Source organism: Entelurus aequoreus, linkage group LG05, assembly GCF_033978785.1.
Source record: "Entelurus aequoreus isolate RoL-2023_Sb linkage group LG05, RoL_Eaeq_v1.1, whole genome shotgun sequence".
In the NCBI taxonomy this organism is placed as follows: Eukaryota; Metazoa; Chordata; class Actinopteri; order Syngnathiformes; family Syngnathidae; genus Entelurus; species Entelurus aequoreus.
This window is the reverse complement of record NC_084735.1, coordinates 35,963,876-35,980,902: the sequence shown is the minus strand read 5'-3', so window position 1 is coordinate 35,980,902 and position 17,027 is coordinate 35,963,876. Positions and strand designations below refer to the sequence as shown.

At 39.2% G+C, this 17,027-nt stretch overlaps 1 protein-coding gene across 1 annotated transcript; it reads left to right on the top strand.

Moving 5' to 3' along the window:
• The first annotated feature begins 204 nt into the window (after nt 1-204).
• On the top strand, nt 205-16,388 carry rraga (Ras-related GTP binding A). Its single transcript, XM_062047998.1, has 10 exons — nt 205-359; nt 672-776; nt 5,382-5,481; nt 5,562-5,628; nt 5,718-5,940; nt 7,731-7,826; nt 8,711-8,833; nt 8,923-9,014; nt 15,768-15,883; nt 15,953-16,388. The coding sequence occupies exons 2-10, from the start codon at nt 750-752 to the stop codon at nt 16,054-16,056; spliced, it is 948 nt and encodes a 315-aa protein (XP_061903982.1). The 5' UTR covers nt 205-359; nt 672-749; the 3' UTR covers nt 16,057-16,388.
• The last annotated feature ends 639 nt before the right edge of the window (nt 16,389-17,027 follow it).

Here is a 17,027-nt window from a genome sequence, read left to right as displayed (position 1 = left end):
GTCAATTGTACGGAATATGTACTGTACTGTGCAATCTACTAATACAAGTTTCAATCAATCTATCTATCAAAACAAGTTGACAAGTACAAATGATTTGATTTGATTTTTATTACAAATGAGATGGTACAACACATGCTGTTGTTAAGAAATCGACCAACAAAACGTATTTGTTGCCTTTCAGACAAAACTGAGGGTGTACGTTTTCGTCCCGTCATGTGACTGCGGCGTAAACAGGAAGCAGCTGAGCGCTACTCCAATGCCTGATCCCATCAAGTAATGTACACAAGTGGACTCGTTAAACCCCAGCAACCCTATGTGTACGATTGATTGAATACACGTAACCTCTCTGTCCAGGTCGGGTAAGTAAGATGCATTATTTCTGGTCGAATTTAGTTTAGCTAGCAGCTAAACCTGGCTAAACTACCTGGCATAAATCTGGAGCGTTTTTTCTTGCTAGGCAATTTAGCATTAGCTTCCAAGTTGTTACGGGGGCATAGCCTGGGCGTAGATAAGTTAGTTGGCGGCTAAGAAGTTGTAATTCCGTCTAAAAACACAGCCTGCTGGCGAATATAGTCTACATATTTATATCAGGTTGCTGTAGCTTTTAACCACGTGATGTTTGTTAGGCGCAGTGGAAGTTAAACACCTCAGTGAAAATATTTGTCCCTCAGCTGAGCAGCAAGAGGACCCAGCCAGAAGTCATCTGATCTGCTGCTCACAGGAAGCTTCCATCGTGTCTGCATAAGGGGATGTCCAGCTCAGCCATGAAGAAAAAGGTCAGCAGCTCAGTCACACCATTTGAGTCGTAAATGATATTGTCAGAGGGGGTATTCGAGCACCATGTGTGTTACTGTGGTTGTAGTTTCCAGTGTGTACAACTTCCACTGCTTCCCTAATGACAAATAACAACCAGCAGATTACAAACAGCTCTCTGCGATGAAAAACAGCTCTCTGCGATGAAGTGCAATCCTTAATTACAGCAAATTGCCGAGCTTATGAATAAATCATAGTGTTAAATTAATAAAACAAGACGAAAGGAATTGTATTTATAAGAACTCTTGTATTGTTTGACATACAATTCATTGTAGTTTTTTTGGTGAAAGAATTCTAGTAAACAAGCAATTGGGAATGTAATACTTGTTGGGGCTGCAACGATTACACAATTAATTAGATTAGGAAAAAAGCTTTGATTTATAATCTGTTGCTTCAAACAAACAGTAAATGGGTGTAGCTAATATAAATTTAGAACCGCAAGGACTGCGGGGAACTTTAAATACCTGGACATAGTTTTTGCTCGGCCGCTGCAATAGAGCGCACACGAGAGCTGGGATGTCAGTGTTGCCAACTTTGTTGCTAAATCTGGCAACTTTCCAAGCTGTTTTTGTAAACAGCTACTAGTAGCAAATCTAGCAACTTTTTCAGGTGTTATTGGAGACTTTTCTTGTGTCTTGGAGACTATTCTCGTGTCTTGGAGACTCTGAAGTGCAAGCATGCTGCAGTTACTGTCCTCAATGAGCAGTGGCGGTTGCTGACGTGAGTCCCTCCCCCGTTCCAAAGCACTCACAGGCAGTCGGTCTTCTGTACGAGCAGAGTGGAGACCCTCAAATCTAAAATCCAAACATCCCAGAACAATCTAGTCAGATTACTTCTAGACCTCCACCCCAGATCCCACCTCACTCCTACCCACTTCTCCAAAGTGGGCTGGCTCAGGGTGGAGGACAGAGTATCAATCAATCAATCAATGTTTATTTATATAGCCCTAAATCACAAGTGTCTCAAAGGGCTGTACAAGCCACAACGACATCCTCGGTACAGAGCCCACATACGGGCAAGGAAAAACTCACCCCAGTGGGACGTCGGTGAATGACTATGAGAAACCTTGGAGAGGACCGCATATGTGGGTAACCCCCCCCCTCTAGGGGAGACCGAAAGCAACGGATGTCGAGTGGGTCTGACATAACATTGTGAAAGTCCAGTCCACAGTGGATCCAACACATCAGCGGGAGTCCAGTCCACAGCGGGGCCAACAGGAAACCATCCCGAGTGGAGACGGGTAAAACAACTTGCACTGAGCCTAGTCTATAAAATCCGCTACACCTCCCTGATACCGAAGTACATGTCAAACTACTTCCTTAACGTAAATGACCGCCATAACCACAACACCAGGGGGAGCTCCACTAACCACGTTAAACCCAGATTCCGAACAAACAAAGGTCTTAACTCGTTCTCTTTCTATGCCACATCAATTTGGAATGCGCTCCCAACAGGTATAAAAGAAAGGGCATCTCTATTCTTCTTCAAAACAGCAATAAAAGTTCCCCTCCAGGCAGCTACAACCCTTAACTAACACCCTCCCCGGATTGTTAATAATCAAATGTAAACAATCAAATGCAGATACTTTTTCTTATGCCTTCTGATCTCTCTCTCTCTCTCTCTCTCTCTCTCTCTCTCTCTCTCTCTCTCTCTCTCTCTCTCTCTCTCTCTCTCTCTCTCTCTCTGTCTCTGTCTCTGTCTCTGTCTCTCTCTCTCTCTCTCTCTCTCTCTCTCTCTCTCTCTCTCTCTCTCTCTCTCTCTCTCTCTCTCTCTCTCTCTCTCTCTCCTTGCTGTCCATATCCTACCAAGTCAGACCTACACTGTTCCAATATCCATTTCTCTGTTCTCAATTGTTGATGACCAATGATAACAACCAAACCTTTGATTCTCTAATATTTTTTATAATTTATATTTAAAGAAAACAAGCTAAGAATCAGCAGAAGAAAGTTTGGTTGGACTCACTTTTTTTCTCTCAGTTATTCCTCTCTCCTACAGCATCAATTGCAACCTATTATGCAAATGAGGCAGCGATGTCATCTCGCAACTTTTAGGACAGCCAATAGCTACTTTCCTTACTGAAGAGTTGGCAACACTGGGTGGTGTGTTGGCGGCGAAGAGTTGAGAGTTTTTTGTATTCTTATTTTTATCACTGCACACGTTAAAAGTGCAATTTCAATGTTGATGATGTGCTTTAATTATGAAATCAAGAATGTAGGTTATGGCAAGCAGATATAAAACATTTATATGTAGTTTATTTAAACTATTTTCCGTAAAATACGCATTGAGGCAAATATAAAGCGTTGCAGCCCATTAAGAAAGCATAATTTTGTTAGTGAAGAAAAAGATTCCCAGTTTGTTAGTGAAGAAAACAATTCCCGAAAACCAAAAAATAGGTTGTTATATAAATAAAAAAATAATCAATCAATGTTTATTTATATAGCCCTAAATCACAAGTGTCTCAAAGGGCTGCACAAGCCACAATGACATCCTCGGTACAGAGCCCACATAAGGGCAAGGAAAAACTCACCCCAGTGGGACGTCGATGTGAATGAAACCTTGGAGAGGACCGCATATGTGGGTAACCCCCGCCCCTTTTGGGGAGACCGAAAGCAATGGATGTCGAGTGGGTCTGACATAATATTGTGAAAGTCCAGTCCATAGTGGATCCAACATATCAGCGAAAGTCCAGTCCATAGTGGAGCCAGCAGGAAACCATCCCGAGCGGAGACGGGTCAAAAAAATAATTGTGTTGAGAGTAAAAAAATAAATACATTTGTGGAAATATTTCATTTATTTTATTTCAAATGCAACAATAATTAAAATAAATATCCATTACAAAAAGCAAAAGTAATTCTGAATTTATTATTTTTTTACCAAAAATATATTGTAGTACCTCATCTTACAAGATTCTGTGATGGAGCTCTTAACTCAAAACACTTGTATCTCAAATCAACGTTTCCCATTTAAATTAATTTAAATCAATTTCTTGGTGTTTGGCCTCCCCAAAACAGCACAATTTAAATATGTAACATGCCTTTAAAAAGTAAAAAAAAAAACATTTTAGGGAAAAAATACAGTATAAAACCAATACAATAGCATAAACTCCTAACAACTACAGCAGTTTAATGAAGTGATGTAATGATGATGTACAGCTCTTACCATGGAGAGTGGACTTTTACGATAACTCCTTTCAGCTGTTTCTCTGTCAAACAAACCATCAGCAGCGTTTCCATATTTTCATGGATAAATGTCCACCATTTAGATATAATTTAATCGTCTTTGACTTGCGTTATCAGCTCATTCTGCTTAAGTATGGCGGGGACTAGCAGTGATACGCTCAAATTGCTTTGCCAAGTTGGTTACACGCTTGGTCATGTTTTTGATGATTTATTTATTTTCTTTATTTCTTGAATATCAATCCCCTTCTTCTCAGCACTGTTCCTTACACTCACTTTCTTTCTTCCCATGGTTTATAAAACAAAGTTATGTCCATCTCTAGCTATAAGCTAATGCTAGTGAATAAGACAAGATGTTTGGGCAGATCTTACGGGGATCACTGACATTTGCTACAGCAACTAACAGGGTTGCTTTAACTCACATTTTTGCTTGCATCTTAAAGCATAACAATTAGCAGAGGGACTGCTCTTATCTCAAAACACTCTTAAGTTGAGGTACCACTGTACTGGGAGAAGGAATCAGAGAGCACTAACATCCGCCAGACATATCTCCCAACAGTAATGAATTCTATTTAAAATCCTGAATCCAGACAGCGATCCGGATGACCCCCAAAGTGTAACAACTTTTTCCTTGTTTCATTTCAAGGATTAGAAGCATTTAAGTCTCATCTTAAAACTCATTTGTATACTCTAGCCTTTAAATAGACTCCCCTTTTTAGACCAGTTGATCTGCCGTTTCTTTTCTTTTCTTTTCTACTCTGCTCCCAACCCGGGGGTGGACCGCTAGCCTGTGCATCGGATGGGGACATCTCTACGCTGCTGACCCGTCTCCGCTCGAGATGGTTCCTGCTGGTCCCACTATGGACTGGACTTTCACTGATGTGTTGGACTTTCACAATATTATGTCAAACCCACTCGACATCCATTGCTTTCGGTCTCCCCTAGAGGGGGGGGTTACCCACATATGCGGTCCTCTCCAAGGTTTCTCATAGTCATTCACATTGACGTCCCACTGGGGTGAGTTTTCCTTGCCCGTATGTGGGCTCTGTACCGAGGATGTCGTTGTGGCTTGTGCAGCCCTTTGAGACACTTGTGATTTAGGGCTATATAAATAAACATTGATTGATTGATTGATTGAAGGACTCAAAAAACTTTGTCATACCACCACACGAGAGGGCATGAAATTTAGTACCGGAGGTTCCAGATCTAGCCCAATGAGTAACACAAGAACAATAGTATGTATATAATAATGTAAATAGAGTAGGTTAATAGAATAATGCTGAGAAACTGCCGTTCATTGAGGGGAACATGTATACTGCTTTCCAAGCTGTACACTGACTACCCACTTCTACCCAATTTTATTCCAGTGATTTGTCAAATTTGTGTTTTCAGGTGTTACTTATGGGGAAAAGTGGGTCTGGGAAGACCAGTATGAGATCAATAATCTTTGCCAATTACATAGCTCGAGACACACGGCGCCTTGGAGCTACAAGTAAGAACCTGAAGAGAGTTGGTACTTTGTTTCTATGAAGCTCATCTTGGAATATGTTGTCATTCTTTTTTTAAATATAGTTGATGTGGAACACTCCCATGTGCGGTTTCTTGGCAATCTGGTTCTGAACCTCTGGGATTGTGGAGGGTAAAGTCAGCTTTAAAGTTGCCACCGTCTAATATATTTAGTTGGGGATACAAAAAAACCATTGTTTTCTATCTCCCCAACCCCACCAGGCAGGACACATTCATGGAGAACTACTTCACCAGCCAGAGGGACAACATCTTCAGGAACGTGGAGGTGCTTATTTATGTATTTGACGTGGAAAGCCGCGAGCTAGAGAAAGACATGCATTACTACCAGTCGTGTCTGGAGGCCATCTTGCAGAACTCCCCAGACGCTAAAGTCTTCTGTCTCGTGCACAAAATGGATCTGGTGCAGGAGGACCAGAGAGACCTGGTAAGATGAAGGATAATGATCTCTGTGATATGCAAGGAGAGCATTGATAGTTTAGTAGTGTCTCTAGCTTTAATGCTAATGAGCTGTGTTTCACTGTCAATAAAATTGTACATTTTACCTACTTTTTACATACAGACACTGTAACGTTGCAAAAACATATATCAGACTCAACAATGTAACATTAAGGAGTGGGACAGGAGGACACAAATGATAGCAACACGAGTACAGCGAGGTGAGCTTAAGTGTTAACAATACAGTCACATTTTAATAGCAACATCATGCTAGGTTTGCTACAGAAAATGATCAAACTTAATTTTCTCACAATCAATCAAACAAACTTCATTTGTAAAGCCCCTTACATCAGCTATAGCTGAACCAAAGTGCTGTACAACAATGCAAGAAAGACAAAGTATAAAACAAGAACACATAATAAATATATACTAAAACAATGGAAAATTAAGTTAAAATTCATTAAAAAAGTGTAACCATAATGTTAAGTACTAGTTTTAAATAAATTGTTCTTAAGTTTAGTCTTAAATAAATGTAAATCTGTAATAGAGCTGTAGTTTGGCTAGTAACTTGTTCTAAAGTCTTTGACCAGTTACAGACCGATCGCCAAACTGCTTATATTTGGATCTAGGAATCTCCAGCTTCATGTCTGTAGCTGAATGATGGATATTTGACGGAGGTCTGTGTTTTATTTTAGATGTATAGTGAAACCCTTGCTTTCTTTGTTTTTTTACCGTTAACTGATGCACATAAACACTGTGGTCCATGTGAAAGCAGGTTTGTCATTTTTATGTCATAAAAACCCAGACTTTCAGAACAAACTGTTTGAGAGCCTCATCTGTCAAGTATAGCAAACCAGTTAGAGAGATCGGGGTTTCCCCTACATGTAGTTAATAGTGGTAACCCGCGAACAGCGATCTACAAAATGTGCAATGTGCGAATAATAAGAGGGCAGTGGCGGCTTTTAAGGAGAGAAAATGCAGTTGAAGCAGCAGCGCGAAGCAAGTGTGACGACAGGCCCGCTGCAGCTCTTTCTGTTTGTTGCAGACATGGAGCGACAGAAATAAACAACTCTCTAAAAACAAGTGCAATCTCCAATAACACCAGAAAAAATGCTAGATTTGTTGCAGGTGTTTTTTTTTAAAGAAAAAGTCACTTAAAGTATTGGAAAAGTCACTATAAACTTGAAAAAATCTAATCAAAGTACATTGTACAATAAAAGCAGCAACAATTGAAAAATCAAGCAAAAATATATAAGAAACAAATTTATGTTAATACTAATTAATAATAATACTGGTTTGGTTTTAAATGTATGTATAAATTCAGATTATGCGAGTTGTATAATAGCGTCATATTGACCATGCCCTTAGCCACGCTCCCACCACCACAGGTATTTTGGCAATCTGGGGGAAACCCTGGAGATGATAGATTATTCTTACTTTTGCTGGTCATACACAGGTTCTGAAGACAAGCATTACTGTTTTAATATCTATAAAAAGTGAATTTTGCTTAACTCCATTTGATCAAAAGAGTTTGAATGACTTTTGCTGGGTAGGCAGTGTTATTGTAAATTGTAACAAGGAATTTAGTTGATGCTAATTATCTTTTTAAGCAATTGAATATGGTGAAAAAGCATATCCAAGTCTGATAGGACATTAAGCGACTCACTAAATCACACTGAATTGTTTAGCTTAAAGCAACTCTTCTAGATCATTTTAAAATACCTCTTTATCTTACTTGTACAAGTGTTAATGCTGTTGTTGTGTTTTGCTGCTCTACAGATTTTCAAAGAGCGTGAGGAAGATTTAAAGAGACTCTCCCGACCTTTGGCCTGCACATGCTTCAGGACGTCCATATGGGATGAAACCTTGTACAAGGTTGGCCTTTTTGACTGTTTCACATGCATTATTTTTTAGATATTAATGAGCCATTCTAATGCTGACAACATTGGCACTTATTTCATAGTTCTGGACCTAAAAAGTATGCCTACAGGAAGAATTCACCCCAAAATAGACACAGTAGAGATTATAGGCTTGATTATTTTTTTTGTGATTTTTAGCACATTTTTTGGCCACTTTTCTCCAAAATGTGGACGGGCCTGCATCAGTCTGCTGGCATCACCTACAGAAGACTAGAGGCAATTTCATATAGTTGTTTTGGTAGCAAATCCATTAAAAATCATGTTCTTTATTGCAGAATTTGAAGGAATGATCAAATACGTCTGCTAGATGCATTGCTGTAGGTTGTACCAATACAAGTAGTAAATAATGGGTCAGCCTGCATACATTTCCAAATGATGGGGACAAATGTGGAATATGAGGAAAATATGGACCGCTCCAGTCAAATTAACTCGAACAAAAATGGGACGGACCAAGCGAGAGGAATGTAATTTGCAGCAAACATTTTAAAAATTATAACTTGAAGTAATTGTGGACCAGGGTGACAGGGGCTACTAAGTGATAAAAAATATAAGTTTTACATTACTTTATCCACACTGTCTATGCGGGGAAATGGGCTCCAGTTCTGTAGATGACATCACACCAAGAGGGGTGGCGTATTGCGTGCATGTACAGTAAATTATCTACCGATTACTCAAAAACTGTAAAAAAATGTATATATTATGGAAAATAACTGCCAGGTTCATTTTCAGGAGCAAAATTACATAAAGAGAACTTGTTTGCGAAATTTCGTTCATCTGGTCGCTATGGGTCCTTTTAATCCTGACAAGTGCTGACAATATTGTTAAACTCTATTTTCACAGGCATGGTCCAGCATAGTTTACCAGCTTATCCCAAACGTCCAGCAACTGGAGACAAACCTGACAAATTTTGCACAGATTATCGAGGCAGATGAAGTCCTTCTCTTTGAGAGAGCCACTTTCCTGGTAGGTTTGTTACAAAAGAAGGTGTCCGTGCACTCTGAATGCATATATTAATCTCTACTTCCTATGTGTGCGATGTGTTAAAATGGCAGGTGATCTCCCACTACCAGTGTAAAGAGCAACGTGATGCTCACCGCTTCGAGAAGATCAGTAACATTATCAAACAATTCAAACTCAGCTGTAGGTAAGTTAATGGTGCAAAACTATCCCTCTGCACACCATCTGCTTATTTCTTTTAAATGAACGGACAAAAAGTGCAAGGCGAGATGTTATGTTGTGATCAGGAGTTGTAAAATGGTTTGTTACAGTGCATCCGGAAAGTATTCACAGCACTTAACTTGACCACATTTTGTTATGTTACAGCCTTATTCGAAGATGGAATACATTAATTTTAACCTCAAGCTTCTACAGACAATACCCCAAGTTTTTTTTTTAAATTTTGCAAATTTATTTAAAGTAAAAAAAAAAATTACAAGTACATAAGTATTCACAGCATTTGCTCAATACTTTGTTGATGCCACAAGCTGAGCACACCTATCTTTACCCATTCCTCTTTGCAGCACCTCTCAAAATCCATCAGATTGGGTGGAAAACGTTGGTTTTAATCCAGGATGTCTCTGTACATTGCTGCATTCATCTTTCTTTCTATCCTGACTAGTCTCCTTGTTGCTGCTGAAAACCATTCCCACAGCATGATGCTGCCATCACCGTGTTTCACTGTAGGGATGGTATTAGCCTGGTGATAAGTGGTGCCTGGTTTCCTCCAAACATGATGCCTGGCGTTCACGCCAAAGAGTTCAATCTTTGTCTCATCAGAGCAGAACGTTTCTCATGGTCTAAAAGTCTGTCAGGTGCATTTTGGCAAACATTTTTACTAAGAAATGCCTTCCACCTGGTCACTATACCATACAAGACTGATTGGTGGTTTGCTGTAGAGATGGTTGTCATTCTGGAAGGTTCTCCTCTCTCCACAGAGGAATGCTGTAGCTCTGACAGAGTGAGCATTGGGTTCTTGGTCACCTCCCTGACTAGATGAAGATAAATGCAGCAACACTTCCCATCCAATCTGATGGTGTTTGGGGACAAGGAGGAATGGGCAAAACTGCCCAAAGACAGGTGTGCCAAGCTTTTGGCATCGTATTCGTAAAGTCTTGAGTCTTAATTGTTGCCAAAGGTGCATCAACAAAGTATTAAGCAGCGGCTGTGAATACTTATGTAAATGTGATTTTTTTTAGTGTTTTATTTTTAATACATTTGCAAAAATAAAATAAAAAAACCTTTTCACATTGTCATTATGGGGTATTGTGTGTAGAATTTTGAGGACATAACAAAATGTGGTAAAAGTGAAGTGCTGTGAATACTTTCCGGATGCACTGTATGTGTACTGACTCAAGTTCTTTTGAGTCATTCGTTCAAGTGAATCTAATACCCAGGCACCCATCGCCACTTTTAAAAACATGTTACTTGTGCTATATTTAAATAACACTCGCAATAATGCTGCACACTTTGTAGGTAAAAAACGAGGAAACATTACCTCACAAAGCACTCAAGAGTCGATTCAAGATTAATTGCCTCTAGTTAATGTTACAGTTTTCCATGCCAACAAAGCAAGTCAGCCTGATAAAAAACTCTCTAACCTAAAGTAAGCCTCCAGTGATCCAAAGTGCGCAAATTGGTACCGTTGATTACCGGTATCAATTCAAATGTGAAAGCTACCCATCCCTACTCGTGTGTCAGTGAAACACACAGGATTCAAATATCTGTGAGTCTGTGAAGCTTGTTCATCCAGCACTTGTGTGTCATTGAAACTCTGGGTGTCGAATACCAGAGAGTCTGTGTAGCTCACAGGCTTCATCCAGCACCCGTGTGTCTTTGTTTAGCACCTGTGTTACAGTGAAGGTCGCTGGCTGAGCGAGGGAATTATAACAGCTAACAGTGCATATTAAGTAAAGAAATGTGTAAATGTTGAACATCTTGTTCATGCAGTGTCGATCTGAGGTCTTCAACAGGTGGTCCATGACACCAGGGTGAGGTTTGTAAAATAATTAGCTGATTGGAATTTTACATATATATTATTTTCCCCAAGTTTAAATGTTTTTAAATACACAATAACATCAATCCAATACACTGTAGTGTTGTTTATAAATAGCATTTGCATGGACACCCTACTCACCGTACCTTTAAAATGAAAACGATGAAGACAATTATATTATTGTATTCATGTTAGCATTCAAGATAACTAGCAATTAGTGCGGCAGTTTCCAGCTAGCGATTTGCCCTCTATTTGCCGGCTAGCGATTAGCGCTCTAGTTTTCAGCTAGCGATTAGCTCTGTAGTTTTCAGCTAGTGATTCACGCACCATTTGCCAGCTAGCAATTTGCGGACTAGTTGATAGCTAGCAATTAGTGGCACCACTGCTATTTTTTTAATATCTTCGTATCGTACAATACCAATTTACCTTTTATGACCAGTTTAATATAAAACGCGATTTTTTAGAAGATATTTAAGTACGGGGTCCATGCTCCATCGCTCAACCAGTTTTGCGGTCCTTTGCCTAAACAACCTTGAAGAACCCTGCTGTAGATCCTTATCAGGTGTTTCCAAAATGGGCCCCGGGGACCTTTTGCGTCACTCAGCAATTTATTTATTTTTTGTATTGGACCACAACACGGCATAGTTTAACAATAAAATGAAGGACTGCACTAGAAAAACTAATAACTTTTTGGTTTTCCACCTATTAAACAAAGCTGAAATGTAAGACGCACAAATAATTTTCACTTAAAGTGGAACTGCACTTTTTTGGGGGAATTTTGCCCATTATCCACAATTCTTATGTGAGACAACAACACATATGTCCTTCCATTTTCTGTGCATTCTAAATAGTAAAAAAAACTGCTAGCAAGAGGCGGTTCACAATGCAGGTAATGGGTATTGACTATAATTCCCTCTAAAAAACCTCCAACATTTTATATACAGTATATGATAGCAGATAACATGTAATATTTACAGTATTTTGGTGCATTTAAACATTAGCGTATCTTCTATCCTGGGTGCATTTATTTCACAAAGCGCATCGCAGCAAACGCTACTTTCGTCAACAACATCGAGAGAGTGTTCTGTGTTTGTTACCACAGACTTTGTAAGAAACAATCATTTTGGGACAAATAAGGATTTAAAACTAGAGATGTCCAAAAATTGGCTTTTTTGCCGATATCCGATATTCCGATATTGTCCAACTCTTAATTACCGATTCCGATATCAACCGATACCGATATATACAGTCGTGGAATTAACACATTATTATACCTAATTTTGTTGTGATGCCCCGCTGGATGCATTAAACAATGTAACAAGGTTTTCCAAAATAAATCAACTCAAGTTATGGAAAAAAATGTCAACATGGCACTGCCATATTTATTATTGAAGTCACAAAGTGCTTTTTTTTTTTTTAACATGCCTCAAAACAGCAGCTTGGAATTTGAGACATGCTCTCCCTGAGAGAGCATGAGGAGGTTGAGGTGGGCGGGGTTGAGGTGGGGGGATAGGGGGTAGCGGGGGGTGTATATTGTAGCGTCCCGGAAGAGTTAGTGCTGCAAGGGGTTCTGGGTATTTGTTCTGTTGGGTTTATGTTGTGTTACGGTGCGGATGTTCTCCCGAAATGTTTGTCATTCTTGTTTGGTGTGGGTTCACAGTGTGGCGCATATTTGTAACAGTGTTAAAGTTGTTTATACGGTCACCCTCAGTGTGACCTGTATGGCTGTTGACCAAGCATGCTTTGCATTCACTTGTGTGTGTGAAAAGCCGTAGATATTATGTGATTGGGCCGGCACGCAAAGGCAGTGCCTTTAAGGTTTATTGGCGCTCTGTACTTCTTCCTACGTCCGTGTACACAGCGGCGTTTTAAAAAGTAATACATTTTATTTTTTGAAACCGATACCGATAATTTCCGATATTACATTTTAAAGCATTTATCGGCCGATAATATCGGCAGTCCGTTATTGTCAGACATCTCTATCTAAAACCTTATCTTTTTGAGCTTGAATATACAAAATATGATCTATTGGTCATAGAAACAAGAAGAGAGGGTGAAACGTTGGAGCAGACGAGGGCCGAGAGAGTCGGCATGACTTGGTGTTGTAAATGTGGAGCTTGTCAAGCCATGCCGACCGAAATTGGGGACATGCAGTGTTACCGTATTTTTCGGACTATAAGTCCCTCCGGAGTATAAGTCGCACCGGCCGAAAATGCATAATGAAGGAAAAAAACATATATAAGTCGCACTGGAGTATAAGTCACATTTTTTGGAGAAATTTATTTGATAAAACCCAACACCAAGAATAGATATTTTAAAGGCAATTTAAAATAAATAAAGAATAGTGAACAACAGGCTGAATAAGTGTACGTTATATGACGCATAAATAACCAACTGAGAACATGCCTGGTATGTTAACGTAACATATTAGGTAAGAGTCATTTAAATAACTATAACATATAGAACATGCTATACGTTTACCAAACAATCTGTCACTCCTAATAGCTAAATCCGATGAAATCTTATACGTCTAGTCTCTTACGTGAATGAGCTAAATCAGTGGTCCCCAACCACCGGGCCGTAGCCCAGTACCGGTCCGCGGACCGATTGGTACAAGAAATAAAAAAATGTATTGATTTTTTTAAATTAAATCAACATAAAAAACACAATATATACATTCTATATCAATATAGATCAATACAGTCTGCAGGGATACAGTCCGTAAGCACACATGATTGTATTTTTTATGAAGAAAAAAAAAATAGAAAAGAAAAAAAAAAAATTCCCCCCCCCGGTCCGTGGGACAAATTTTCAAGCGTTGACCGGTCCGCAGCTACAAAAAGGTTGGGGACCACTGAGCTAAATAATATTATTTGATATTTTATGGTAATGTTTTAATAATTCCACACATAAGTCGCTCCTGAGTATAAGTCGCACCGGCCAAAAATGCATAATGAAGGAAAAAAACATATATAAGTCGCACTGGAGTATAAGTCACATTTTTTGGGGAAATTTTGATAAAACCCAACACCATGAATAGATATTTTAAAGGCAATTTAAAATAAATAAAGAATAGTGAACAACAGGCTGAATAAGTGTACGTTATATGACGCATAAATAGCCAAACTATGAAAAAAACTGCGACTTATAGTCCGAAAAATACGGTAATGAAAATGCGTCTTGTATCTGGCGGAGAGGACACTGAAAAATTGTTTGCGCTAACCAACCCTGCAGTGGAAGAAACTGTTTTCCATCTAACCAACATTAACTGGAACAGACCAGCTGGACCAGGCGGACAATCACCATGATGTTGGTTCTGATAGATGAAGCACGCTTCGCTTGATATCACAACTGTATACACAGTCGAGCTAACCGAATACAAACAAAATAATGAAATATGAGCTCATTCATATGATTCTTCTTTCTCAGTCAGTACAAATTGTTGTCCTATCGCATTGTATTGTAGGTGAGGAGCAAGGCAATGTATCACTACGCCAGAAAAGTAGTTCCTCTGTGTTAGTTCTTACATTGTCCCATAGCTTAGTTAATATTCAGGTCACGGCATGTCAATGGAGTGTTGTTGGAAGTTTTATAGGCGGAATAGATTAATTGTTTTTTCCTTTTTCTAGCATATTTAGAACGCACAGAACAAAGAAAGCCATGTGTTTTTGTCTCAAATAGGGACTGGATAATGGGCAAAATTCCCCCAAAAGGGCACAGTTCCCCTTTAAGTGTGAAGTTAACTTAAGGGTTAAGTCAGGTACTTACCCAGCAGATCCAACAAGTGGAGCGGCAGTGAAAAAAACTTGCTGTGTGTGTGTCATTGTAGGGACCCATGTTGTAATGCTTTGTAATACTGCCACCCAATCATATGAACAGGATTGTTCTGACTTGGTGGACGTCTGAGTGACATTCTATTAGGGCTGCACAATTTTGAGAATAAACCCAATTATGATTTTTCTCCCCAAAATTGCGATTGGGATTTTTGATTTGCGATTTTTATGTTTTTATGCATAAAAATGCGAAAATAACAAGTGAAGGAAGACATGTTACATTTAGACTGTCAATTACATATTCTTGTCTCAGGGTGATACTCATTAAAACAATATATAATAAATTAGTTTCAATAATATTTGGCTTTACGCAAACTGACTCAGAGGTTTTGTCTACATCATGCTCTTAAACTGAAGAAATAATTATTTAACTACTATACAGTGTTTATAATGTAAACTAATCATAATATATAATAATGGAAGTAACCATTTAAAAGGATATTAGCTTTAATTTCTCATTACTGTAGAATGTTTTGCCATTGTACTGTAGTTGGAAGGCTTTATCCTAAACAAATAAACAAACAAAAAATAAAATGGACTCATTTCTGTAAGCAAAAATTTCACTTAAATGAATATTAAACATCTTAAAGTGCATTTTTTCCGCAGATGTTAAAACGAGGTCTGACATTGTCTTTTTGTTTGTTGACGTCACGTCATCACGGCAGGCATTCTCACTCGTTCGTCCGTGTTGAGGGGTTCATATTGCCCATCCTATTTGAAGCTGAGATGTTACCACAACGGGACATGGCTTTTTTGAAATAATATCTGTTTCCTCCTAATTTTTGTTACTTTGCCGCGAATCGTAGTAGCGGGGCTGTCTGTCTGTGCTTCCTGTGTGTGTAAAACTTGTTTGAAGCGAGAGACGAAGAAATGCGAGGCTCAACAATTCTGATTGGCGAACATGGCTGTTGCTCAAAAGCCGGTGGCGGCGGAGGAAAAAAAATGCCTCTTGCGGTTATGCACTAATCAAAACCTTGATGTCGATTCGTTGTTGATAAACCATGCAGCTCTACATTCTACTAGTTCCATACTGTATATATGTAAAATTACGAGTCATTTTTCTGTATTTCAGTAAACTGGCGGCCTCGTTCCAGAGCATGGAAGTAAGGAACTCCAACTTTGCGGCCTTCATCGACGTCTTCACCTCCAACACATATGTCATGGTCATCATGTCAGACCCGTCTATTCGTAAGTAATGCCCGATAAACGTCACACATCTGTTAAACACATCTTTACATCTTAGTTTTTTCTTGACAGCTTCTGCAGCCACCCTCATCAATATCCGTAATGCTAGGAAACACTTTGAGAAGTTGGAGCGGGTGGACGGACCCAAACACAGCCTGCACATGCGCATGCGCTAGCATGCACATTTTTGTCCACAGCAGATCCTCTCAGCCAATCAGCTCACAGATCGTCGTGCAGGAGTCCTGCATCTTCGCCTTATTATATCCTCACATTCAATCACTCTTACTATGAGGAAGTAAACCCCACATTTTCGGTCTAATTTCTTAAGTGATCTTGGGAACACAAGTTTATTTTGAAGGGGGGTATACGGTAATGTACCTCGCTGTCGTAGACAAAGACCCCAGTGATCAGGGCATCTCTTTTTCCGCATGAAACGCAACAGCTAGTACTCCTGCGTAAAGTGTGCTGTTCTTTGAAAATACAAGCAATATAGTTTTATTCAAAAATACCAACAATGTGTGTGTTTTGTTATTACTCTTTAAGACACCACTGCATGATTTAAAACTGGCTTGTGTTTGAGCGTCATTTGATGCCATTTTAAGGACAGTATTGTATTGGAAGGTGTAGGAATTTCCAGAAAAGCCCATGCATTTATAGTTTAGTGGGAAAATGAAAGATTAAAAAAAAATCTATTTTACCCTTTCAAATGAGCAACAGTCAAGCATCGACTCAAATCAGATGGAATAGGCTCCAGATCACCTGTGACTGTAATGAGGACAAGCGGTATAGACAAAGGATGAATGAAACGACACACTACAAATAAAGGTGAGCACTGCCACAAAACACCACAAACACGACAGACAAGCTGCACACTTATTGCCACAAAAACACCTGGTGCCATTTGCTTGTAACTCTTAAAAATAAATGTACCTTTTTGTCTTTTTTTTGAAAGAGCCATATGTAAGAATCTGGCCAAAAATGGTACCGCTATCACGGTCAAAATTCTGTAGTCCCCTCCCTCTCTCCCTGACTGAAGTTGCCAGATACACAGCCGAATCCAGCTCAACCCAAAACTAAGAGGAGACATTTTACCAAGGTATGCCTATAGGCTACTGTTTCAATGTTTCAGATTGCCATATAACTTGGT